This window comes from Polyodon spathula, chromosome 4 (assembly GCF_017654505.1).
Source record: "Polyodon spathula isolate WHYD16114869_AA chromosome 4, ASM1765450v1, whole genome shotgun sequence".
Lineage (NCBI taxonomy): Eukaryota > Metazoa > Chordata > Actinopteri > Acipenseriformes > Polyodontidae > Polyodon > Polyodon spathula.
This window is the reverse complement of record NC_054537.1, coordinates 13406586-13432581: the sequence shown is the minus strand read 5'-3', so window position 1 is coordinate 13432581 and position 25996 is coordinate 13406586. Positions and strand designations below refer to the sequence as shown.

Genomic DNA, 25996 nt, shown 5'->3' with positions numbered 1-25996 from the left:
TCTCAAACTATATGAACAGCATATAGCATGGAACAGCTGTTTAGAATCATCTAGATCTGTATCTAATATCAACATTAACAATACAATACTTAAGTGAAGAAGGTTAGAATGGCAGGTTTATTTTCTAAAAACTGAAGCAGCAGACAATTCTAGGGATAAGAAAACTGAACAGGGACATACTGTTAAGAACATCTGGTATTTTCACAGGCATATGGTCTCTGTTGAAATATTTTAAATGTACAGCTGTCTGGCATACTTTAAAGTACTACAGATATAATGAGGAGGATTGTCATTTCCTCAAAAAAAGAAAAAAAAAAAACACTACTGTGTTATTTAGTCCAGACAATTCCAAAATCACTTTAAAATGGTCTTTTACACGGTCTATTTCTAGTTTTCAGAATTATTAATGTAGCTAGTAACTGGAACATGTCAACCCCACTACATATAATCAAATATATTTGGAGTCCTTTATGTAAATAAATCATACAGTATGATACATTATAGATCTATGTTAAATATAACTGCAATTTTAAATATCTGGTTACTCAGACACCATTTTCTTAAAATAAATAAATGGAAAAACACAAGATGATTTGCTATTTGACCATTGCCGCACAATAAAAACTACCTGACGGATACTGTATTTGCACACATTGGTGCATCTATTGAAATCAGTTTACTTTCTTTCCACTGTAGTGATAGATACGCAGTGGCTGCTGTCCCCCTTTTCTGTGATGACACTCGAGACAGATTTCCTAAGCTCTTGCTGCATTTTTTTGCTTCCACCCCATGTTTTTATTTCTGCTTTAGAAATACTAACTAACTTTTACCTACTTCGAAAGAAGTGAAGAAAACTTAGCTGGAGTAAAAGCAAATATAGCCCTGAAACAAATATCAGATATTTTAATTTTAATCTCCGATTGATCTCAGAACTTTGTCAAGGTGGGTCTTAAAGGATCCAGGTGTTTCTGCCTCAACAGCATCTCTAGGTAGCCCATTCCATACACTCACCACTCTCTGTGTGAAGAAGTGTCTGCTTCCCTCTGTCTATCTCGAAATATTTTTTTCATATAGTATAATCAAAGGCTCTCTTGGGGGTGATTGGACACCTGTTCAAGATTACATAAATCTTATTGAGAAACATACTCATTTGACCTAGAGCCAGCGTTACAGGGTGAGTTGAAATGATGTTTTACTAGAATATCATTTGATACCTTCTAGTTTTAGTGATTGCATTTGTCTTGGTTTCAGTGATGTTGGGAGACGCGTATGAACAGGTTACAATATTATGCCTCATAGGGAAGCTAAGTGAGAGTATTTGTTTAGCTGTGTCTGCCTGTTGTAGGTGTGCTGTCTGCATCATTTACAGTACCTGTTTCTCAAACACATACATCTGACTAATGCTTATGTTATTATAAATATTCGAGTAGAAATCAGGTTTTGTTTAGAAAGAAACAAACAAATGCTTAAGCACAAAGTGTTGACAACAGAGTTGTCATCAACAGTTTAAATCTCCAACGTATGTATATTTCCACACATTGGGGTATGCAAACTTTTGACGACATCTAGATCCCCCCCCCCCCCCCCCCCCCCTCGCTCTCTCTCTCACACACACACACACACTGTATATGGAGGCATTTCTCCGCTCCAATCAAGTTTTTTTTTTTGTAGTGGAGTTGCAAGTATAATTGCACACAGAACATACGGGAAAACTAAACAACTTTACTCCATTCTGTTTTACAAAGAGAAACGATCGACTGTTACATCTAAATGCTCTTGGATAAAACACACACTCATAAAACAAATAACTGGGAAGAAAAGTGTGCAAAAAAAGCAAAAACCTTAAAGCTATATTGCTATAATTTTGAAAAATCAAAAAAAAAAAAGGGGGAGAGTGTAGTGTGCATAGGGGAAGGCAACAGCTGGGCTGGTATGTGACGTAATCACATACAAAGACATAAGCCTGATATACGCTCCTTTCAAAGGAGCTGGCTCTTTTGTACAGCAGTATTGGCGCTATGCTTTAGTGCGAGAGGTAACGGGTTCGCACCCGCCCTCCACTTGTGTGTGGATTGCCTCTCTCTGTGTGAGGAGCCTGTCTGTGTTAACTGAGATCACTACAATATACAGTATTTGCCTATTCAGCATTTTTATTCAGGTTTAACCCAAAATTATTTTCTGTTTCTATGTTTAAAAACATACAGGACATTGTACACTTGCATTGCTATTCATCACTCACTTGTTTATACATTGTATAGGCCTTAACTGTATGGGAGAAAGTAGGAAACCTGAGCTCTCAACATGTCCATATCAAACAGAGCAAGACAAGTTTATACTGGAAAATTCAGATCCAGTTTACATTTCTGTTAGCTTTTATGATTTACTTATTTGAAGTTAAACTGCAGCCAGACCACATATTTAAAGATTCAAAGCACTTTATTCTTTGACTTTTAAAAAAAAAAAAAAAAATCTTGCTTTGCAAGTCAAAACCTCCCTGATGGCCTCCCTCAACAGCTGCACTTTACGGCCACTTAAGTCCTATCTTCCTACTGAAATGTGTTCTTCCTCTCTTATCAATAAATACATAGTGTAGTACTAGTAACTGAGTTTCTGTAGCTTCCAAACTGTACCAGGTTCATAGCCCTCCTACAAACTGCCACATTAATCTGAAATACTATTTATACAGCTCCAGTATTTTTTTTCGCTAAATGGAGCCATTCAAATACAAATACTTGTACAGTAGTTCCGTTTATAGGCCTTGGTTAGCTAAATGTTGATTAATTAGTCTGAAAAGTTCCTTATGGGCAAAGTAGTACAAGAGCTGATTAGCGAGTCCAAAGGATTCATTAAATGTGAATGGCCACAATCCACATAGATTACAAAAGAATGTTTTACAGTAAATTACTTTGTTTAATTCCTGTACAGTAATGAGGCTCCTGCCACCCAGAGTTACATGACTGACAGCTGACTCTCTTGAAAGGAGACACACATTTTAAATTCTTTACTACAGGAGTTCAACTTCAATCATTCTGTGAGCGAGTAGGAGAGTAGGGTTTAATGCTCATTTCTGGAGTACCAGGTTTGAGCAGCACAGCAGTCCTCTTTATTGTTCAAAGCTGAAGTAATATTATGAGCCCTCAATACCTGAGTTCAGAGTCAGTTATTTAACATAATCTTGAAACTGCATGCTGGGATACAGTGGGACCAGTAGAAGTCCTTCCTGGCTCTGTAAAATCAGATGAATTTCTGGTCCCAAATTGTGGCACCCATTATTTAAACACCTTTTTGGAACCAATGAGGATCTCTTTTAGCTAAAATGAATGCAGAAAAAGGTAAGCCATGTGATTCAGTGGCTTGTTCGTGTGACAAAACTGTTACATGCTAAATGGAGAGACAATGGGTGATGGTGTTACTGTGTTCTAACATTACGGTTAATGAGGAAGTGGTAACAGACAGGGGTGTTACTGTCTTGTTGACAGCTTGTGTTTTAGATGTGCTCTGACTGTTCACTGCGTGTCTGCCAGCCTGGCCTTGAGACCAGGAAATCTCTTTTCAGCACCCAGTGTTGCACTGTGAATACAGATGAAAGATGTTGTGAGATGTTTAGTGTTTGTGGTTGTTCCTACTGTAACGTTATACTAGAAAAAGTTCATCATGTTTATTTTTTCACAGGTTCTTCTCAAAAAGATTAATTCTAATAATATTGCATTATTTTCTATTCCACCTGTAGCTGTGGTTAGAAATGCTTTGTCTGCATGTCAAATAAGAGACATTTACTTTTAAGAGACAAGACTTTGTAAAAGTAGAATGGCAACAGAGAATTGGTAAAGAGTTGCATTTTATGTTTTCCATGACTATTACATAACATGAAGGTATCAGTGAATGGCTGAGTTAGTCTTGCTTGCTTGCTGCCATGTCATGTGGATCTGCAGTGTTTCATAAATTTATGGTGTGCATTTTAATAATACAAACAGGTTAATTCAGCAAGGCTGGGAGGATGGTAAGCAAGCTCCGTTCATCTTTTAAAAGCAAAGAATATGGATGCTGTCTTATTTCTTAACAAATACGAAATCTAAGAAATGGACACCAAGATACAGGACTGTTTTTTGTAAATAAGTTACGTTGTTGTTGCAAAAGATGAACCATCCATTACCTAGATTTACTTGTTTGATTATTGATTGGATTATTTTTGTGCTTTTACTGCCACTTGGCACCAATCAAGGAAAAAATAGGGTAAGACACTTTTTAGAGGAGTTATGCATACTATGATGTCTTAATTTGATATTATAGTTTTCAGTAATTTAGAAGCGGTTCAGTAGCTCTAAATGTATTACTGGACTTTTGGTTTTGATTACTTTTTTGAAGCACATCGATGCATCGGCTGTTTTGGAAAATTGATGGATTCCTTAGGAGGTGATATTTAAAATGTGTTTGGAGATATACTGTAAGTATGTCTGTGTCATGTTTTTAATACAGATTTTTTGATCTCATACTGTAGCATAGTATTTCCTACATATTTGTGGATTTATTAAAACATTTGGAAATGAAACGAGCAATTGGTCTTGGATACAGTGAATATCCACTTACTCAAAGCATTGGCCATTTCCCTCCAGTTACAGTAGTGCTCAGTCAGTTGCCATGGTACTATATTTGTCAGGCTCATAATATATGGCCCAACAGGTGGTGTTGATGTGAAAATAGGTTGACATAGAAATGTCTTTATTTAGTTGAAATCATGTTAGAGACAAACTAAAAGATATTGCACACTCCATAATCTACACTTTGTCTGGCTTCCACAATTAGCTTATTAAAACCTTGCAAAAGGTACACTTAATTGGTAAGGTGTCATGTTATTTAACTCTTGTTTTCTTACTAACTTTACTGAATGGTTAAACAGCTAAATTGTTTGTTCAGTTCCCAATGTTCTACCACAGAAATATATGAAGTACTATCTGGGTTTTACTGCTGTTAATGAAGACTGGTCTTTAAAAAGCACCACGTAAGCAGACAAAAAATATATTTCAGCACTTGCCAGAGGGTGTGACTGTGTACTGTAGGCTCATCATAGATTTTCAGTTCACTTTTAGTTTGAAGTCTTAAGCAGTAAGGTGGTATAATTGAAGCAGGGGGAGAAACGAGAAAACAAAATGTTAAATTTAGTGGTTGTTTATCATTCAGGAAAACAGGGAATGATGATTTAGGCCACGATTCTTTTTTTATTATTGTTCATCTCAACTATAATATTTGATGTTCTGCTTTCTGATTTGGGTATTTGAAAGTTTTAATGTGTTACGTATTGCACTAGAATTGTAATTTAAAAAAAAAAAAAAAAAAAAAAAAAAAACCTTAAAAAAATAGTTATGGTTTAAGCTTAAAGCCACAAAAGTCAGAAAATTCCTACAAAAAATCTCAACTAAATTAACTCCAGTGGTGCAGTTTGAAGCTACAAGTCAGTAAATGCCAAGTGATGCATAACTAGGGCTGCATCCAGGCTAGACTTTTAGCCTAGATACTGAAATGTGATGGGCAGGGTAGCATTCAGTGATGAAAATAGCAGAGGTAAGAATATTTTAAAACCATAGCAACAATGTTTAGTTTAAATGCCAAGCCTTTGTTTATTCTTACCACCTGTTAGGCTCAGACAGGCTTGGCTACTTGCTTGCTGGGTGTCGCTCAACTCAAGCAAAACTGTGTATTGCACTTTAATACACACTGACATCTGCTACTGTACATTTGTTTACTTTATTAATTATTGCACCAACTTTCAAAATTCATCAAATTTTGTTTTTTGTTTAGTTTTTTTCCATATGTCTAGGTTATAACTATAGAAACTATTATATATATATATATATATATATATAATATATATATATATATATATATATATATATACTCACAGTGATATTATTAATATTGATATATATAAAAAAATTTTTTTTATTTCGTCAGATTTTTTTACCACTTGTGAAACTAAATTTTGTATGTGCATAGAGTCAATTATATAATATATATATATATATATATATATATATATATATATATATAATATATATATATATACATATATATATATATATATATTAATTGGGGGTATATTTATTTTAAATTTGAGTACTACTGCCAGAAATTATAGATTTACCACACTGCAGACCCAAATGGAATCATTTGTTTTTTGAAATCCAGATGATGGCATTACTTTTTTTTTTTTGTCATTACCCAATCAAATCATTCTGAGTGAAAATGTCAACTGCAGTTAACTTTAGTTCAAGTTAATAACAAAGAACAATGTTCTCTTGTGTTATATAGCCCATTGGAGGGGGGTTGCGCTTATTGGAATGGAACATTAATGAAGAAAATGTATGTTGAAGTACTTCTAAACTGTAAAAAAGCACAATACACAAAATGCAAGTGTGGTGGCAGTCAACACAAGAGGCTGTGTGGCAGCATGTTTTAATTTACAGTTCACCTTTTTTCTACTCCGCTTTAATGATATTTAATGAATCATTTTCATATATGGCTAGAGTTTAATATAAAATAACAAGCATACAGTATTTTACTTAGGTTTTTATTAACAGTTTAAAAGAAACAAGTGAAGACAGTGTTTACATGTTGTTGATTAATTTTATGTATATGGCTCCATCTGTGTTGCATGTTTTGGGCATTAACAGACACTAGATTAACTAGCAAAGTTAATGCAAAGATGTGTTTCCTACCACACACAACCTAGCATAACCAAGAAGCATTTCTCAAGGAAAAATGTCACATGTTAATTAAAAATTACTTGTGTGTTGCTTTTTAGATGAATAATGGAGAAAAAGTTCTCTCAAAACCAAAGGATTCTAAACCAGTCCTATTTTTAATTTCGGTTGTCTGTTATGTGATAATAAAGTATTCCGCAGCGTCCCATCTATTATGCAGACACCTTTGTTTCTGCACGTAGTCTACTCTGTGCGTGTCTATCAGCACACTTACTGACGTGCATAACTGCCAAGGGTTTAAGTTAGCTAGTTGTTACAGTACCCTGCTGATTCAAATTATAGACTTTGATCCCTGCAGACTTGATTAACAGTTTCCTTCACATCTCTCTGTTTTTACTGAAATAAAAGGATTCCGATTGTAGGCCATTATCCGGAACATACTGATCTGTGTACCTAAGTAACTAAACGATTCTGTTCATTAAATATTGTAGCACATAAATGCCAAGCTGGCTGCTGCTCAAGAAAGAAACAGATTAATCTCGCTACTAGTGCACTAGTACTAGTATATATTGTTTCTTTATTACGTCTAACTGAATAGATAATAGCATGTGTGTCTACCAAAGCAAACTTGTTTTTCCGCCGTGGTTCAGAACAGCATTAGATAAAGGGTTACTTGAGTAAGGGGCAGCATGGTGGCGTAGTGGTCAGCACTGCTGCCTCACAGCACCAGGGTCCTGGATTCAGATCTGGCCGAGGGGGGTCTGTCTGTGTGGAGTTTGCATGTTCTCCTTGTGTTCATGTGGGTTTTCTCCAGGTACTCCGGTTTCCTCCCACAGTTCAAAGACATGCTGGTCAGGTTGATTGGTCACTCTAAATTGCCCTCAGTGTGAACGTGTGCGTGTGTAGTGCCCTGCAATGGACTGGCGTCCAATCCAGGGTGTAGTCCTGCCTTGCACCCTGTGTCTGCCAGGTTAGGCTCCAGCTCACCACAACCCTGTAAAGGATTAAGCAGTTACTGCTAATGGATGGTATTTGAGTATTTTTATGAAGAAATTCGTTTTTAAAAGTGTCACAACCTCATGAATAGTTGGTAAACAAAGGGGAACAAATACTATTAAATAAACTAAACTAAATAACATTGTATTGCCATTTATTTATCTTTATTGGACATTTTAAAGAGTATATTGGCCTATTTTGAGATGTGTGTCTGTTATTTAAACCCAATCTGATTCTGATGAAGATGTGTGTAAATAATGACCAGCTCAGCTTTTTTACAATCAAAGAGGAGAGGGATCATATTCTGCCTTTGTAGAGGTCATACCACTAATACCGCTGGTTCCAAAGATTTTCAAACCTTACTGACTAGCGCACACATATAAATAAATTGGTGGCACTAATTTGACAAATCTTTCACATTAGTTTGGGATTGAGGTTTTTGTGCTATCCTTTTTAAACACAAGATTAAGCTAGTGATTTGGATATACAGTAATCTGTTGCATATCTTACTGCGGTGGGGCCAGAGTAAGGGTGGATATGTAAAAAGGAAGATAAATTAATCCTGTTTTAAATACCATTATACACAGCTAAAGCAATTTCTATATTCACATAAATGTTGTTTTGAGATTCAGCTTTTATTAAGGGCCTCCCCTAAATCCCTTGTTTAGAAAGATACAGGGTGTTAATGCTTGTGACACAGCATTTGCTGCTGAGTGACAGGAAGGAGATCAAGACAGAGGTTGAAGTTGATACACCCCGCAGGCGAACAGGATTTATTTACATATCAACACACTGAACAGCTCACCTGACACTACCAGCAATGGCAGCGCATGAAGCACATACAACACAGTGTACGAAAACTTTGGTAGGATCTACAATCTTTGAACTCCACTGTTCATTAGAAACTAACGTTGCTGAAGAGATTGTTAATGGCAGATAAACAGTTAGGGCGGATGTGTGATGGGCGGATACGCAACGGATTACTGTAGTTCATGTTTCTGTTCTGCAACTGCATTTGTGTGTTTTTAACTAGCTATGTTTCATCACAGGGTGGCAGCGGTGGGATCTCTTCAAGATACAAAATAGGTTTTTAGAAGGTGTGTGTCAGGGCTCAAAGTTGGCCAAAGTCCTTATGGGTATCTGGCTCCTAATTTTTAAAATTTGGTTGCCTAAAATAAATAAATAAATAAAAAGAACGGGCCAGGTAAAATAGGTATATAGTGACGTCACTGATTGACACCCCCTTGGCCAATACGCATCCCTTAATCCATTGTAAAGCCAGCCGGAGTATATTCTTGTTTAATCACCGTTACAAATCAATTTGCCTGAAAAAATGTAGTATGAATTTGCTTGTAAAATCTCAATTTTTGTATATGTAGCAAACTAGGTTAACACAGGCAGGGTGGGTGGGCACAAACCCGGGACCTCTAGCACTCCAGCATAGCGCCTATACTGCTGTACAAAAGTGCCGGCTCCTTTGCAAGGAGTGTATATCGGGCTTATGTCTTTGTATGTGATTATGTCACCTAGCAGCCCTGCTGCTGCCTTCCCACAAGCACGCTACATACACATCCTACAAACGAAAGGATGAAACAAAAACAAAAAACTAAGTGTTTGCAATCAGCGGGAATAGGCTGTTGTTTTAATGACAAGTTATAAAAAAAAAACAAATGGATGCTGATGTTGAGCAATTTGATTTCAGTAGTTCATTATACAACAGCAGACTTTGAATAAACTTTATGAACACAGTGAAAACTTAACAAACAGCATGATTAGCAACAACACATTGGCTACCAGATGTCAAATTATATTACTTTCGCATCCAAGCCAGGACCATTTTTAAGGTACATACACTGCGTGTAAATTAAGAACATTTTTTTTTGTGTGCTGTTTATTGCGCTGCTGGGATAATGCCTGAACAGGGTCCAACCACACATGGAATGCAGAGTAAACCACGTGGAATACTGAGGTAAACTTTTAGGAGGGAGGGTGGGGGGAATAGTGCTAAATAATATTGAGGAGGGGGGGACGACAAAAAAACAGCAAAACTAATAATATACAAACTTATTTTGTATCTGACCTGCCAACTCACGCAGTCGCCAGTGGCGAATACAAATTTCATATTTGATCGCTGAGACCAATTTTGGTCGCCCCTGGCAAGTAAAGGGACATGTTTTTAAAATTAGAAAGCCAGGTGTTTTAATCCTTATTGCTGGAGGAGGTACTCTATGGGTTGTGTATGTTTGACCTTCCGTCCAACTGCTGCTCCAGTACCTACAATGCACTTGTATCTACTGAGTGTGGAAAAACTGGACTTAACTTTGAATGACAGCCAGTTTATAGCGCTTCACCTTGGTGATTTGTCTGATGTTACGCAATCAGTCTAGTTCTATTTTTCAGTCCCATGTGATTGTTTTTCTTACTTTTTTGGATTCTCTTCTCATTCTTCAGTTATGCATTAAAAAAAACAGATCACACATTCTTCTTTTGGGTGTTTTAATGGTCATTGATGAATTTCTACAATTATGCTGTTAACATTTTTTAGTAGAACCTAGGCAAACGAACTGTCCTAGGCCCTCTAGCATTTAAAAGATAAAATGAAACTACCAGAAATTTGAGAGAGATGTTTTTATTTGAATATCAAGGTCATACTGAAAGCAAGCCTGTTATCAGCTGGTTATACAGTATGTACACTGGCAGTGCAAACTTCTGCTTATGAGTACACCTGTCAGCAGTTCACAGCAGCACCTGCCTGCTTGACCTTCAAAACCAATCAAGCTGATATTTTATCTTCTGTTCTGTGCATCTGCTTTGATGACCTATCATAAACATATACACACACACACACACACACACACACACACTCACACAGTGGTACCCATAAATACTGGCATCATCAATTAATTTAAATAATATTCAACAATAAATTAGAATGTGAAATTATATCTGAAACCACACAGTGTTACAGGCAGCACATTTTTTATACAAATTTAACAGTTCGAACCTAAAATAATTCAGTTATTTTATTATAAATATTTTGTTAATCTGTTATTTTGTTGTTTGTCTGAAGTAAGATATCGTAACAGTTTTTCAAAATGACCAATTCCTTTTTTCAGTTTTTACCAATTTATTAAGAATTAACAATGTAATTTGAACATAAATTAACATTTTGACATTAAAAAAAAATCTACTGAATTCATTTTTTTTTTAAATTTAAGTCCCTGAGATACTGTAGTTTTCAGGAAAAATCTTTCTTAAAGCAGTCCACTAGTAACAATGTACTGCAGATCACTGAACAAATAAAGGTGGTTTGAAAAAACACTGGCATTACAATATACTGACTAGTCAAAAAACGAGGCGTATTATTACAAACGTATACAATTTTCATAAAATTACAAATTAAATACAATGTTCAGGACACTTATCTCTCCCATCTGTAGTTTCATCTGCAACAACGCTGACTGGTTTATGCTGTACTTGCTGTAAAGCTGCTTGCATGTGTTTCTCGTATACCCTGGACAGATAGAGTTGCCTTAGTTACAGCAGGGCTCTTCAAAGAGTTTTTTTATTTTTTTAATTTAAGGTGGCCAGATTGGAAAAAAATGTTAGGAGTAGGCGGGCCAAAGTATTTTACTCTATGCATTTTAAAGCAATAATAAATATTACATAACCTAATGTTCATATATTTGAACGCATTTTATCATATGAATAGTACTTTAATAATAGAACAGTGAGAAACAATGAGTACCATTACAAACATTTTTAAGTGTATGTGACATATTAATAGTATAACTGTTAAGAAGATATCAACGCTTCTGACTACTGACTACTTTTCATATTGTATTCCTTAAACACATTCATTACACAATAAACACATCAGCTTTGCGTTCGGTACAGTTGGTAAAATAAATATGACAATCGTTTTTTTTTTTTGTTTGTTTTGTTTTTTTAGGTACATTTCCCTTTTCTGCGTATACAACTCCAAAATTATTCCACAGAATATAACTCTCACAAAACAGCTAGTTGCTTTTTTAAACAGCTCGACTCACACAGCACACAAGCAGCGTTTTAGCAGAGACAGACAGTCCATCAGCGTAACGCCCACAAAACCACCTGTTTTCTTGTTATCCAATGATCCAAATAAACATACAAAAATGTTTTATACAAACGTCATCGCTGGGCTTCTGGGTAGTGTAGTTTTCAAAGCAATCCGTTATTTTTTGTAGGAGAATAACAGCGGTAAAAGGCTGTTTGTGCAGTTGCAATGCAGAATTCCATTACCAAAATGGCAATTCCGTTCCCAGTGCCTAATTCCGCGATTCAGTCTGTGATTCTGTGATCATGGAAAATCAGTAGTCCTAATAGTGGACCACCATCACAAAGCACTTTACAAGATGAAGTAACAAGAAATCCATAATACTTTAAATACAGAGAAATGCATAATACATGATAAACAGTATAATGTATAATTATATTAAGTATAGTGAAAAATGCATAATACATTAAGTATAGTGAAAAATGCATAATACATGATAGCAGTATAATACGTGAAATAGTAGCAAGAGCATGAAAAGCAAGAGAGAACAGTTGGGTCTTGAGAGCGGATTTAAAGCGAGCGACTGTGAGAGCATCATGCACCAAAGCTGGGAGAGAGTTCAAAAGAGTCGGAGCCATGAAACTAAACAAGCATTGTCTAAGTGTGGTGCACTTTGCTTGGGGATAACAAGCAGGCCAGAGTCGGAGGACCTCAGTTTGCGGGCAGGGACATAGTGGGTCAGCAGGTTAAGGAGGTACTCGGGACCCGTGTGATGAAGGGCATTATAGGTGTGCAGGAGAGTTTTGAAAATAATCCTGAACTTTACAGGTAGCCAGTGCAGCTGGGCAAGACAGAGGGTGATGTGATCACATTTTTTACATCTGGTAAGGATCCTGGCAGCGGTATTCTGAACTAGCTGCAGTCGGTTTATGGTGTGTGCCGGGAGCCCACCATATAGAGTGTTGCTGTAGTCGAGTCGAGAGGAGACAAATGCATGACAAAGTATCTCCTCATCTAGGCGGGAAAGGTGGGGACAGACTTTGGAGATGTTTCGAAGATTGTAGAAGGAAGATTTGACCACAGAGGAGATGTAGGCATCAAAGGAGAGGTTGTTGTCAAAAAGAACACCAAGGCTTCGTACTGTGGTGGAAGGCAGCAGCAACGTTTTAGATCCTACTACAAGGGGTTAAGATTTGCTAGTGTCCAGCTGAAGAAAATTGGCAGACATCCAGGCCTCGATGTCTTGAATGCAAGCCGGGAGCCAGACCATGGCAGAGAGGCTTCCAGGGTCCAGTTTTAAGTAGAGCTGGGTGTCGTCAGCATAGGAGTGAAACATGTGGCTGTGTTAGCGGATGAGGTGATCCAAGGGAAGCATGTAGATATTGAAGAGAAGGGGTCCAAAAACAAATTCTTAAGAGACACCACAAGTGGCTGGGTTTGCACCACCACTGCATTCAGCATAGAAAACAGACTGCATGCGTCCAGATAGGCAAGTGGACACCCAGGAGAGACTGTTTCAAGAGATCCCAGCATACTTCTAAAGGAGGTCAAGAAGAATGCCGTGATCTATGTGTCAAAATCTGCTATTAGGTCAAGGAGGACAAGTACAGAGGGAGCACCAGCATCAGCATTAAGCAGTAGATCACTCACAATCTGCAGCAGTGCAGTTTCACTACTGTGATGCGGCAGGAAACCAGACTGTAGATATTCAAGTATGTTATCCGTGAGATGTTTCATCAGCTGACTGGCTACAGCCCTTTCAAGAGTTTTGGATAAAAAAGGGAGATTGGAGATGGGACAGAAAGGAAAGGAACCGAGCCAGAGTCCAAGGACAGGTTGAGAGTGCACATAATGGAAGGAGCAAGATCAGAAGCACAGAGACGGACAAGGTTAATTGGCCAGGGGTCCAAGATGCACGTGGCAGTGGTTGATTTCAACAGTAGGCCAGAGACATCAGCAATGGAAACAGGAGAGAACAGGGAGAGGGCAGGAGGGGCAACCGGAGGAGAGTCAAGGTGGTCAAGAAGTAAACTGGATTTGTGGCAGGAGACCGTAGAATAGATGTTTTCAATTTTGTTCCAAAAGAAAGAGCCGAAATCATGACAGGTAAGATAGGAGGATGAAAGGGAGATGGATCTGTCTGTGGCTGGATGTAGGATTTGGTCAATGGTCTTAAAGAGAACATTGGGTTTACTGTGTCCCATAGTTATGATTTCAGAGAAGTACTTCACCCTGGCTGCAGCGAGCGTACGCCTGTAGTTCGCGAGATGGTCGGTCCAGATCTCTCAGTGAACCGTTATCCAGACGACCTCCACTTGCACTCAAGCTTGCGACAGGCAGACTTAAGCACTTGAAGTTCGAGGGTGTACCATGGGCAGTTTCAATCCTTCTTGATGGTTCTGGTTGTAATCAGGGCAACAATGTCGATGATATGAGTAAGGGTGGCATTGTAGAGGGTCATCGCATTGTCAACTGAGGACGGGAGAGTACCAGTTAGAGAGGCTGAAGAGACACAGTCAAAGAGTTTCAGAGGTTTTGGCATGTTTTTGGGACAGAAGGAGATAACAGTATCAGTAGCGGAGGAAGGAGCAGGGAAATTAATATTAGCAGTGATTAAGAAATGGTCAGAGAGAGAGGAATCTGGACGGAGAGACTGGAAATATCAAGGCCCCTGGTGATGAGCAGATCCAGGGTGTGTCCTTGGGTTTGAGTGGGGACGTTGACAGATTGAGAGAGTCCAAGACAGTCCAGAAGCGTGTTGAAGTCGGTCACTAGGGGGGAAGAAGGTAATACAACATGAATGTTGAAGTCACCTAGAAGTAGGATTTTGTCAGTAGAAATTCAGACAAAGGAGAGGAATTCTGAAAACAGCAATAAAAAGCAGTTTTGTTCTTTGGTGGACTATAGATAACAAGGGTGACGGACATGGGAGAGAGGAGCTTGATGGTGAGTAACTGGGGCTTTAAATTATTGTACTTTAAAACTTGGTCTGTTCATGAGACCATGGCAGTGGATCTTGAGGGGAAAAAACACAGTTGGACTTGCATGTTTGATCAGACAAATTAGCAAGAAATACAATTCTTTATAATGTATTAGCCATGGGTATACCCTGGGTAGAAAAGGCACATTTGATTTCACGACAGAGGCTTTGCTAAATGGATTTGAGACCTTGTTTGATTAGCCAATTTATATTGTTTCTCTTCCTTTCTTTGCTATTTATTTTCTATTAAATAATTTCTCATTGTTTGTTACGTGAGAGCAGGTGACAGCTTTACAAGACAAATACAGCTAACATGTGCTAACAGAACCACAAAGGCACCAAGCTACATTAACAAAAAGACAATCTGAAAAGGTTTGTGCCAAGGCAGCAGCTGTTTCTTTAATAAGTGCATTAGCTGACTGGACTTGCAGGTGCAAATGTCAGCTCTCTATGTGCTTTCCTTCTTCTCGCTCATATCAGTAGTAGAGAAGGTTTAAATTCAGAGGGAGTTATACAGAAACAATAAGACTGTGTGTCTGGAGGGTTTGTTTTAGAGGGGAAGCTAGTTAGCACACGAGAGCCAGAGTGCCTGTTTTAATATGCTTAATGATACAAGACAAAGGGTGTCATTTTGTAGCGCACGCCTGAAAGAAACAACATCAGGGTTCCAGCTGTCTGAGGTGGGTTAGTGCCTATTAGCTCTGGAGTGACTATGCTAGAAACTGCTGTGATACATTATTTTGACAGAAAGGTGTGTGTGTGTGTGTGTGTGTGTGTGTGTGTGTGTGTGTGTGTGTGTGTGTGTGTGTGTGTGTGTATTTGTTTATTAATAGAAAAGCTGAAGAAAGTTTCTTGTATTTTTTTTGTCATCGTCTATGTAAGTGCAATTAATCTTTCGTGTTTACTAGCACACGCTATTTCCGTTCAGTACTGCATATTTGAACATTTGTTTTAACATTTGTTTAGAATATGTGAATTGATCAAGGAAGAAGTCTTGTAAGAGACAACAGTCAGTTTCAGCCCTCGTTTAGAAGTTTCACATAAGCGGTTGCCCGGATGTCACATTCCATAGGTTTCTGTTGTTGTGTCAACAAAGATGTACTTTTCTTATTGTGAAAGGCTGAATAAAAGCTACTGAACAGGTTCATGTACAGTATATATTGTGCTTTGGTCAACCAGGAACTTGACAGTCTGTGTTTGAATGTAGCTACAGTATGATGTGGGACCAGGAATAATGCAATAATGAACAGTACTGTAGAACACTTTCTGTCACTTAGGTTCACATATTCACACTTTGTACTTTTGGACTCTGAACCTGGGATACAGAACTATGGCATATATTATGTTATGTTGACATCAGTGTGCTAAACTGAGGCTTGTCCCTCTAAAACTCATGTGTTCTAGTCAGACGTTTCATTGCTTTTGGTTGGAAATGACTTTAAGTCCGAACTAAGGCTTGATGTTAAAGGTCATGGCCCTCATGGAGAAAGAAGTCCCCTGCTCTACCATTGCTTTTCATAACAGTGAAGCTCTGTTACCACATAAGTTTTTAACATTAACTATTCCATGACCCATGCTGAGGCATAGTATTTTGCACGCAGGGTTTTTCATTCAACTAACCACTGACTCCAAGCTGTATGGGAATGTATTTGTCTTAATCCTTCTACTTAACTGTATAAATACTGCTTTATAGAGATTTTGGGCTTTTGACCTGGTGATGGAAAATAAGTTAATCTAAGCAGAAAGAAAACAATTGGAATAGCACGTTTAATAAAGTTCCTAATTCTATGAAGGCACAAATACGCTCAGTGTAGTTCCTGCTGGGTCTGGTTGAACTAATGTTAGATAATTTCTGAACTCTTAATCTGTAAAGTTTAACAATTACTATATATAATCTATAAAGTGTTTTTTTATTTATTTATTTATTCTACAGGGAGCAAGAGTCTGGTTGAGAGAAAATGATCAGCACCTACCTAGTACAGTCTCTTCCTGTGCAGCAGGAGTTGTGGTGCTCGCCACAGACTATGGGCAGGTATGTAACCAACTTAGACTACTATGTTCTTAAAACATAACTGCAAAATATTATTAGTTAAAATGTGTGAATTTATTTTACAATGGCCTTGTATTTTTTTTAGTATAAAAACAATAAATAATTTTACCAGTGAAAAGAATGCCGTATAGTGGAATAAAAAAATAAATAAATCTATAACTATCAATTTTTTTTTTTTTTAAACATCATGCTTTTTTCATTGTTGACAAGAACGCAGTGACTACTTTAATTCTTTGTGTGGCTATATATTTTCTGACCACGTACTGTAGGAAGTACTTCACTTTCCCTCCTCTACAATGTGGCGACTACCCTAGAGGGCTTATTTCGACTTCTACATCTAGTAAAACTCATCACATCCAAATCCCACTGTGAGATACAGCCAAGCTGTTTGGTAGGCTGTAAGACTTTGGCATACTTTTAAATTGTAAAGCAAGTGTCCATGCTTGAAACAACAGTTAAGCGATATGCCTCTATAGCTAGGATGCTAAGTCCTAAAGAAGGGTTACATGGCTGTTCACCAAGGACACTGTGATGCACTGAAATGAACAGTAGAAATTGGGAGTGCTCTGCTAGGTGAATTATTCCAAAATGCGTGTTTCAGGTGAGCACTTCCGTGATGGCATTTATTTGAGTTGCAACCTACTTCATAAGGAATATATTTATTCCACATTTAGTCATGCTTTCATCTACAGCAGCATGTCCAGAGAAGCAGGGTTAAAGAAACAAAGGCAAACGCTGAAATATAATCTAAAAAGTTTTAGAGTCTGTATTTGAATTATCAGAATTCCTGTTCTCCTGGCTTCTAAAGCTAAGTAAATAAATTAGCTCATACCGATAATTAGCAAACCAAGCAACTTGTACATACTTGGACATAGGTGTTAGTTTGATCATCTGCTATAAATAGTAAAGATATGGCTTTATAATCTTCTGAGCAGTCTACTTCAAAAAAGTGTTTCATTTTTTTGCACTGGTAAAAGAAATATGACACCCCAAGTACAGTAAGTCTAAACGACACATGGTAGAGTTCTAATCAAATTATCCTTGATGTTTCAAAAACTGTTAATTTGCTCCCACAAAAAAGCTTATTGATGTTGGCAAAGGGGTTTGTGCTTCTCACATATACTCCAAGGCACCTGAAAACACTTCTGTGCATCAGGAAGACTGCACTGAACTGTAACTTTAACTTCTCTGTGATCGGCTAAGATATTCGTGCTCCTTGAAGAATATATGTTAACAGTCTGAGAACTCTTTCAATGGATTTAATCCCACATACTTCATGAAAAGAAATTAATAATAGAAGTTATACAAGGACATTTGGAAAGACCTACTGTGCAGTAATTTGTGCTGCATGCTTAACATTTCCTATTAGTAATTTCTATAAATAAATAATTTACAAAGTTTCATATAAAGCTTAACAAGTAATACAAATCCTACTCTTTTTTAACACATTCACCTTAAAATCGGTCCGTTTGAAAGGTTTAAAGCAAAAAGCAGGTTGGAAAGCAACATTTTACATAAATGTACATTATGCTTTGTATAAACAAAGTTATTCAAGCATGAGGGAACAACCTACTATTATAGGTTAACATGCCCTTGTCCCCAAATCCAAACAAAAGGAAGACCAACAGCTTGGGGGAAGGAAAACAAAGGTCATCATAGGTGCAGGTGATTCAATACTGTGGTGAAAACTCAGACCAATCTTGCTTTGAGCATGTCACTCAATAGAATTGTTTAATACAGGGCTGGCATGAAGCTTCTTAGCTTAGGGTAGCCACCCACGCAGTGACTTATCTGCTGTAGCCCAAGCAGAGTGTTGAAAAACATGTGAGAAAATCACTTGGTTAATTTACTGTGAGCGGCTATAAAACTGTGTTCCCCATAGCTTCTTGCATTAACAAAATACACAGCATGTGTAGATCTACCCAGCCCTGTTGTATAAATGGAGTGATCATGTTCAGTGTTGTCTTTTTTAAAACAAGAATTTAAGTGGGTCAAATATCAGCAGTGTGTTTTCACACTGATTTAAGATACTTCAGGTCAGTGGTTGAATGCCCTGTGCCATTGAATGACCAGCACATAAACTGTTTTAAAACAATGTTTTTTGTATTCAATTTTCACTACTTTTAAACCATCTTGGATAGGTATGTCTAGTTGACTAACAATGGACGTTTAATTTTGTAGTTCTGCAATAGAGGTGCCTTTCTGAAAACAAGTGTGATTATATACTTATTACTGCTAGATATAACAATGGCTTTGAATACACAGCTGAAAATGCTGATGATAACTGAAGAAAAAGTGCATCAAACCATTGTCTCCCTTGCATTGCAAACTAAAACAATCTAGACTTGCTTTATCATAACTTCATGAAAAGAAATTAATAATAGAAGTTATACAAGGACATTTGGAAAGACCTATTGTACAGTAATTTGTGCTGCATGCTTAACATTTCCTATCAGTAATTTCTATAAATAAATAATTTACAAAGTTTCATATAAAGTTTTGTTTGTTTCAAAACAACTTTTATAAAAGCACACATTAAACTGCTATTCACAACACTGCCATGCATGTGATATCACTAAACCGTGTGTGATTGTAAACCATGTTTATTAAACATGTACTAGAGAAACAGGGTTGTATTGATGCTATTCAGTGCAGATAGAGGTTAATGTTATCATAGATGCAGTATATCAGCAGAGCATCTCGTTTGACTTCTATTTAACTGCCTCCTCTTGTAAGTGTTGGATTTGTTAAAGAATGCTTACATTTCAACCTTTTTAATGTGTTCCATCAACACATTTTTGAAGTATGACTCCCACTTCATAAAATATTTAAACCTCTTTCAGGGTAAGCAACATCCTTTGTTGTTTAATCTCCTAAGGAATTCAGGTCAGTTTTAATACCACTGTTCTACTAGGGTGATTTGTATAATTTACCTTTAACTTGAAATTGGTAACTGAATATGCGTTTGCTTTGCTGTTCTACCTTTTAAATTGCCTCCTAAACTAGGCCTGCCATTGTTCGTAAATTTTAGGTAACTAACTGAAAAGTGATCTCAGTGCTTCTATGAAAATAATATATTCTCTCCAAAGGACAAGTGATCAAGTGTCGCCATTTTTATTTTAATCAGGTGATCTTGTTTCTACCTGGAAATGTGTCCATCGTGCTCGGAGAGGTCAGAGTTCACACAGTCTTGTTTTCCAGCTCCCTGCCTCCACCCCTGTAAGCTGAAACCATGGCACCTGTTAACTGGGAGATGGTTGATACTAAAGCAATTGAAGAGAGTAGGGAGACCAGATGTTGTCCACTGTCCCTCAGTGACTGCCTAGCTGCACATCTATTGAGATACTGTAATTATGTCAAATATAAAGATGGAGTGGCTTTCTTGTCTGTTTTTTAATGATGATTGACACATGAATACCTCTGAATCAACCACAGCTACAATTACTGTGGGCTGTGCAAAGCAGCACACGAAGACTTCTGAAGATGTCTTAATGTTCAGTTCTGCACTGCTCTGTCATTGAAAGAATGATCTTTCTTTGTAGAGACAGATCTTACTGGCATCAAAACAGGAAATAAAGCATTTTATTCTTTCTAATATTGTTTAAGATATTCAGTTTCCGTAAATATTTATACAATTATAAAAGTAGATTTTCTTTTCTAATTGAGACTGGATTGAAAGAAATCAAATGTCCTTAACTGTCTTGTGGAATTTTAAGAGGGTACCCTAATCATCCTTCAGAAAAGAAATTAAACCTATAAACCTTTTAAACCTTGGAAACCGTTTAACATATTGTGAAAGCTCCAATATTGCTGTTACATAGGCATTCTGTGTTGGCTCTTTTTTCATGTCAGGCTTAGTAGGGGTTGCTGTTCTATAAAGAGAAGAGAAATTAAAGGAGAACACCAAGTACTTTTAAAATGAATCCATATCTGTGTTAGACTAGCCTGAATAAACAAGGCTTGTATGTATTTATACTTATGTAAAATATTATTGAGCTGTCTGCTTGGCTTAATGAGTTGTATACCATAAACTTAAGGCAGTGTGGTTCATTGGTTAAAGTACAGGGCTTGTAACCAGATGGTTACTGGTTCAAATCCCATCTCTGCCACTGACTGACTCACTGTGTGACCCTGAGCAAGTCACTTAACCTCCTCCACCTCATCTCCATCGTGTGGATGAGATGTTAAATCAGTGTCCTATTTTAAGTGACTGTATATATAATGCACAGTTCACAGCCTACCTCTGTAAAACTCTTTGTGATGGTGGTCCACTATGAAAGGTTCTATATAAAAATAAAGATATATATATAAAATTATATATATCTATAGATTAAACCCAACCCTTGTTACTGCTGATTCGGATATATCGCGGTTGTGGAGTTGGCTCCCCATTTTCACTGTCTTAACTGCGCATACCTCAGCTGCTTCGTTTTATTTCGTACTGCACACCACAAAAATATACAAAACAATGAAAAACAAAGCATTAATATCGTACTGTTGTTATCATATAGACACACATTGCACAATAACACAAAGCAAATTAAATATCTACTTGATGAGGTGGTTATTCTATTTTTATTTTAGCCAGCGAGGTGTTCACTTGTGGCAGCAGCAATTCACTAGCAAAAATCACACAGCAGTGATGTCAGCTCCCTAGCAACAAGCCTATTGGGAGTGGATTCTTTCAATGCAGCGGGTTTGGGCATTTGAGAAAGGAGAGGAAGACTTGTGGCATTAAGTGGAGACTGAAGTTGCTGAGAAGCAATTACTCTCCATTGTACGAATTCAAACGGGGTGCTGCTTTTTATATGAAAAATGAGAAAAAGCAGGTTGTGTAGAGAACTTATATTGGACCCTGACACCCCTGATAAAATGAGGGAGTGGTTGTACAGTATTTGTTTTTAGTCTATTTGATTTTCTATCTCGGCCCTCGATATATAGCGGATTTATATTGGACAACAACACCCGCGACATATCAAGTGACGTGTGTGTGTGTGTGTGTGTGTGTGTGTGTGTGTGTGTGTGTGTGTGTGTGTGTGTGTGTGTGTATGTGTGTAATGCACAGTATGTTACCACAGAGTCCTCTGACAGTTGCTGCAAAAACCATTTCAAATTGTCCCATAATTGTATTCCTGAAGTAAATGTTACAGTACATGGGAGTTGACATGCAAACTGATCACATGCAAACTCATGAGACTATATGAGAAATGGATTGAAGGGAACTGACTGGTCATGATTTATCATTTTACAGATACACTCTAATAAAGTGTGACTCGCCTGTGCCTGGTGTCATCAGCAATTAGTGTCCAAGGTCCTCACTCTGCATTTCTTTCCATGCTCACTAGGCAAGGGTGTTTAAACCGTGTCAGATATGATCTTCTAGGGTAAAGAAAGACACACTTGGAAATGTCTTATAGTCAAATAACTGATGTGAATAGATAAAGCATATTAATAATACAAATTCACAAGACATGCCATAACTGCAAACAGAAACAGTGTTTTATAGCTAAACTAGAGTGTGTTCACAAGGACAAAAAAGCTACTGGTACTAAATTGACAAAGAATTGGAGCCATATAGTCCTATAAGAAATCAACTTGGATTTAATTATTTTATGATGCATTTTGTGTACCAAAATATGTTTAAAAGAAAGAGCTGCATAAAGGCATTTTTTTCTGAGACAAATATAACAGTTATAATGATATAGCAGTAGTAAGAAACAACTTTGTTGCAAGAATGTATTGTTCTAAGTAGTTTCTTGTTAGTTTTGTAATTTAAAAAAAAAAAAAAAAGTTAGTTCTGGTCTTTGCACGTGCTTTAAAATAAGACTCTTGTAACTGGTCCAGAAAAAGGCATTGTATCACCACCAAATTATGGGTCAATATGGCTACAATTCAGAGTTTTGGGAAATTGTACTTTTATTTGTTTTTATTTTTTTGGCATTGTGAACAAACTAGTACCTCTCTCTGACTTGAAAAGCCCTAATTGCATCTATTTGGAAGACTATGGATTGTTTTCTGAGAGGAATATAGCAATTGTACCATTACAAAAGTAGTAAGGGGGGCTCCCGAGTGGCGAATCCAGTAAAGGCGCTCTGCGTGAGTGCAGGGTGCGCCCTATAGTCTTGGATACTGAAGTTCACACCATCCTCTTAAGTTTGTACCAAAAATCAGCTTGGGATCTTGATGGGATCAGGAGGTATTCACTCAGTACATTGTGTCATTGCAGTTTCATGGGTGATACATTAGTTAAAGTGTAAGTTATTTGGGTCACAACATGTTTTTTGGAGGCTGGCATAATTGGAGAGGAACTTTTTGCAGTGGCCAACACACACCAACTTCGGCTCCAGCAAACCCCTCGCTCAGAGCTCAATCAGCTGCTATTCACTTGGTAGAAGTTCATACAGCTGTCCACTGCTACTTGACTCACAAGTATCCTCAATAGGTCGCATTTCATGAGTGTTTGACTTAAATGTGGGCATGGTGCCTTTTTGTGTTTTACATGTAAAGCCTCTCATTTCCTTTGGAATGCTTACATTTCCACTTGGATTCTCGTGTTGTTAACCATGAAAGTCCCTAAAATACTACATGAGCAGAGAACAGTTTCACGAGAAAGAATCCATGTGTCATTGTGTTTGACATAAATGGATATTAAAGATCTGATTTGCTGATCGGTAGTGCCTGCTTTTTTAATACTTTGTTTTAGTGTTGTTCCCCACACTGCTTTTCACACATAATCTCGTCAAATCTGATGGTTGAACAGGCGTTTTGGTTATTGCAAGGGGCGTGATGGATACTACTGAAGCATACTGAAGTGAACCAAGAGTTTGTTCCCCAAATCATTGCTGCCTGCTGTTTCCTGCACAATCTGTGCCAGGACTGTAAGGAGGTTTTCAGGCAAGCAGAGAAACAGCTACCTCAGCCTCCAGCAAGAATTGCATAACAGCGATATGAACAGGGTCCTGCTATTAGAGATGCACTGCTGTCTTTATTTTTGTAACCCGGCGGTGTACTTTTTTGTTTCATTAACTTATTTTGCATCTCTTTATACCAAATATAGCATCCTCATGTGTGTTGTTCTTTGTATGACTGATTCTGCTTAATAAAAAAATTGGAATATTGAGTAGGATTGTTGATTCCCAAGAACAAATCGTGAAAATTCTATGCCATATTATATGTTGAGAGTAGGTTAACCCATTTTTGCGTTGTGGATTGTTTCAAGTTGCCTCAGCATAGAAGTGCAAAGAAGAGCGACCAGAATTATTCCGGGCTTAAAAGGCATGTCATATGCAGACAGGCTAAAAGAATTGAATCTGTTCAGTCTTGAACAAAGAAGACTACGTGGCGACCTAATTCAAGCATTCAAAATTCTAAAAGGTATTGACAGTGTCGACCCAAGGGACTTTTTCAGCCTGAAAAAAGAAACAAGGACCAGGGGTCACAAATGGAGTTTAGAAAAAGGGGCATTCAGAACAGAAAATAGGAGACACTTTTACACAGAGAATTGTGAGGGTCTGGAATCAACTCCCCAGTAATGTTGTTGAAGCTGACACCCTGGGATCCTTCAAGAAGCTGCTTGATGAGATTTTGGGATCAATAAGCTACTAACAACCAAACGAGCAAGATGGGCCGAATGGCCTCCTCTCGTTTGTAAACTTTCTTATGTTCTTATGTTCTTATGTTCTTACGGATACTAACACTCTCTTCGTAAGTGGAGGATGGACACAGGTTTTGTAACCACCTGAATTCACAAACCCATGATGCAGTTTATCAAACATGTTTAGTAATAGTTTTAAACAGAAACTTGGTAAATTCAATCTGTATGATACTTTAGAAACACATTTAGATCCATGCATGATTTCCATTGTGCAGTTTTGGGGAAGATGTAAAGTGGGGTTATCGGCAACACCAATCTGATAAAGGTTAAAATACTGCAAACAAAAACTGTACTTTCCTGCTGCCATCTTTGTACCGTGGTAACTTGCGGTACGTATTCCCATGTGACTTTTATAGCAGCTTTAAGAAAGGATTTGAACGAGCTAATTAACATTTTCATGAGAAACTCATGTTTACATGTGCAAGTGGGTGTTGATTTCACAAGCATTTCCTGGAATCTCACAAGAAATTGAGACTTTCACTGTAAAATACTGAGACCGTTTTTTGGAACATTTTCACGAGCTTTCCCTGCCAAATTTCACGTGCACTGTCCTTTCATGTGAAACAAACCAACAGACTGGCCTAATGAACCTGCCTATGAAGCAAGCCATCTGGAAAGAAGAGAAGACAATCAGCAGTTTATGGCTGATTGTCGTCTCTTCTTTGAACACATGATGCAGCATCAGCACACTGAACTGTTGGTAGACATTAGAGGTGCCCTATACATGTTTTTACAGACTGACTACCCTCTACCCTTACCCTCTCAAAGTTGTTTTTCCTTTCCTGTATCATCCATGAAACTACAATGACACAATGTAATGAGTGAATACCTTCTGATCCCATCAGGATCCCAGGCTGATTTTTGGTACAAACATAGAGGATGGTGTGAACATTAGTATCTAACCTTGATTTTGGTCATCCATGTTGGGGCTGACAGGTCAGTTGAAGTCAAAGGTCAGAATTATGATAGAGCACAGAGCTGCATTTCCAGCAGTAGTTTACTTTTTACTGTAGCATTAAAAATAAAAAGTTAAAAGTTAAAATAAAAAGTTTTGCTACTTTTATGTCAAAAAAAAAAACTGCTAGCTACTTGTTGAAGGTTTACAGTAGCTAGGTTAGTCTTATTGCTGCTGACAGAAGAGGTTTATTCATTCTGTATCTGTTCTTTGGCTTATGTCCCAAAGTAGTGACTTTGTTGTGTCTGAGCACTTAAATACTGTCTGCATCTGCTAAGTAATGAAGGGATACCATTTTCCCAATTGGGAAATCTAATTAGAACTAAGTTGAGCATAATCTTTAATGAAACCTGGTTACTGTAGCTGAGCCAACCCTTTAGACTTCCACCAACTGCCTAAGAAGCTCATTTAAGAAGGCATGTTGTTGACCTGTTGTATTAATTGTTTGGTCTATAAGAGCTAGTTTTACTTTTTTTAAGTGGTTTGGTGTATAGTTACATTGTTAAATTTTTGAATAGAAAGAAATATCTTCCTTCTCTTGCTTGGTTTTAATTATTTTAGGCCTAATCAGTGTTTTGAAAGAATGAAAGAAAGTAACTATTCTCCTAAACTATTCAGAGGCTTTAC

General features: G+C 37.4%; 1 protein-coding gene across 1 annotated transcript in view; it reads left to right on the top strand.

Annotated features, from left to right (window-relative positions):
- The window catches only part of LOC121314203 (unconventional myosin-X-like), a 106022-nt gene that overhangs the window by 9666 nt on the left and 70360 nt on the right, over positions 1–25996 (top strand). The window contains exon 2 of the mRNA XM_041247224.1: positions 16644–16742. Coding sequence (XP_041103158.1) covers positions 16644–16742 — 99 coding nt within the window. The remainder of the gene's footprint in view (positions 1–16643; positions 16743–25996) is intronic.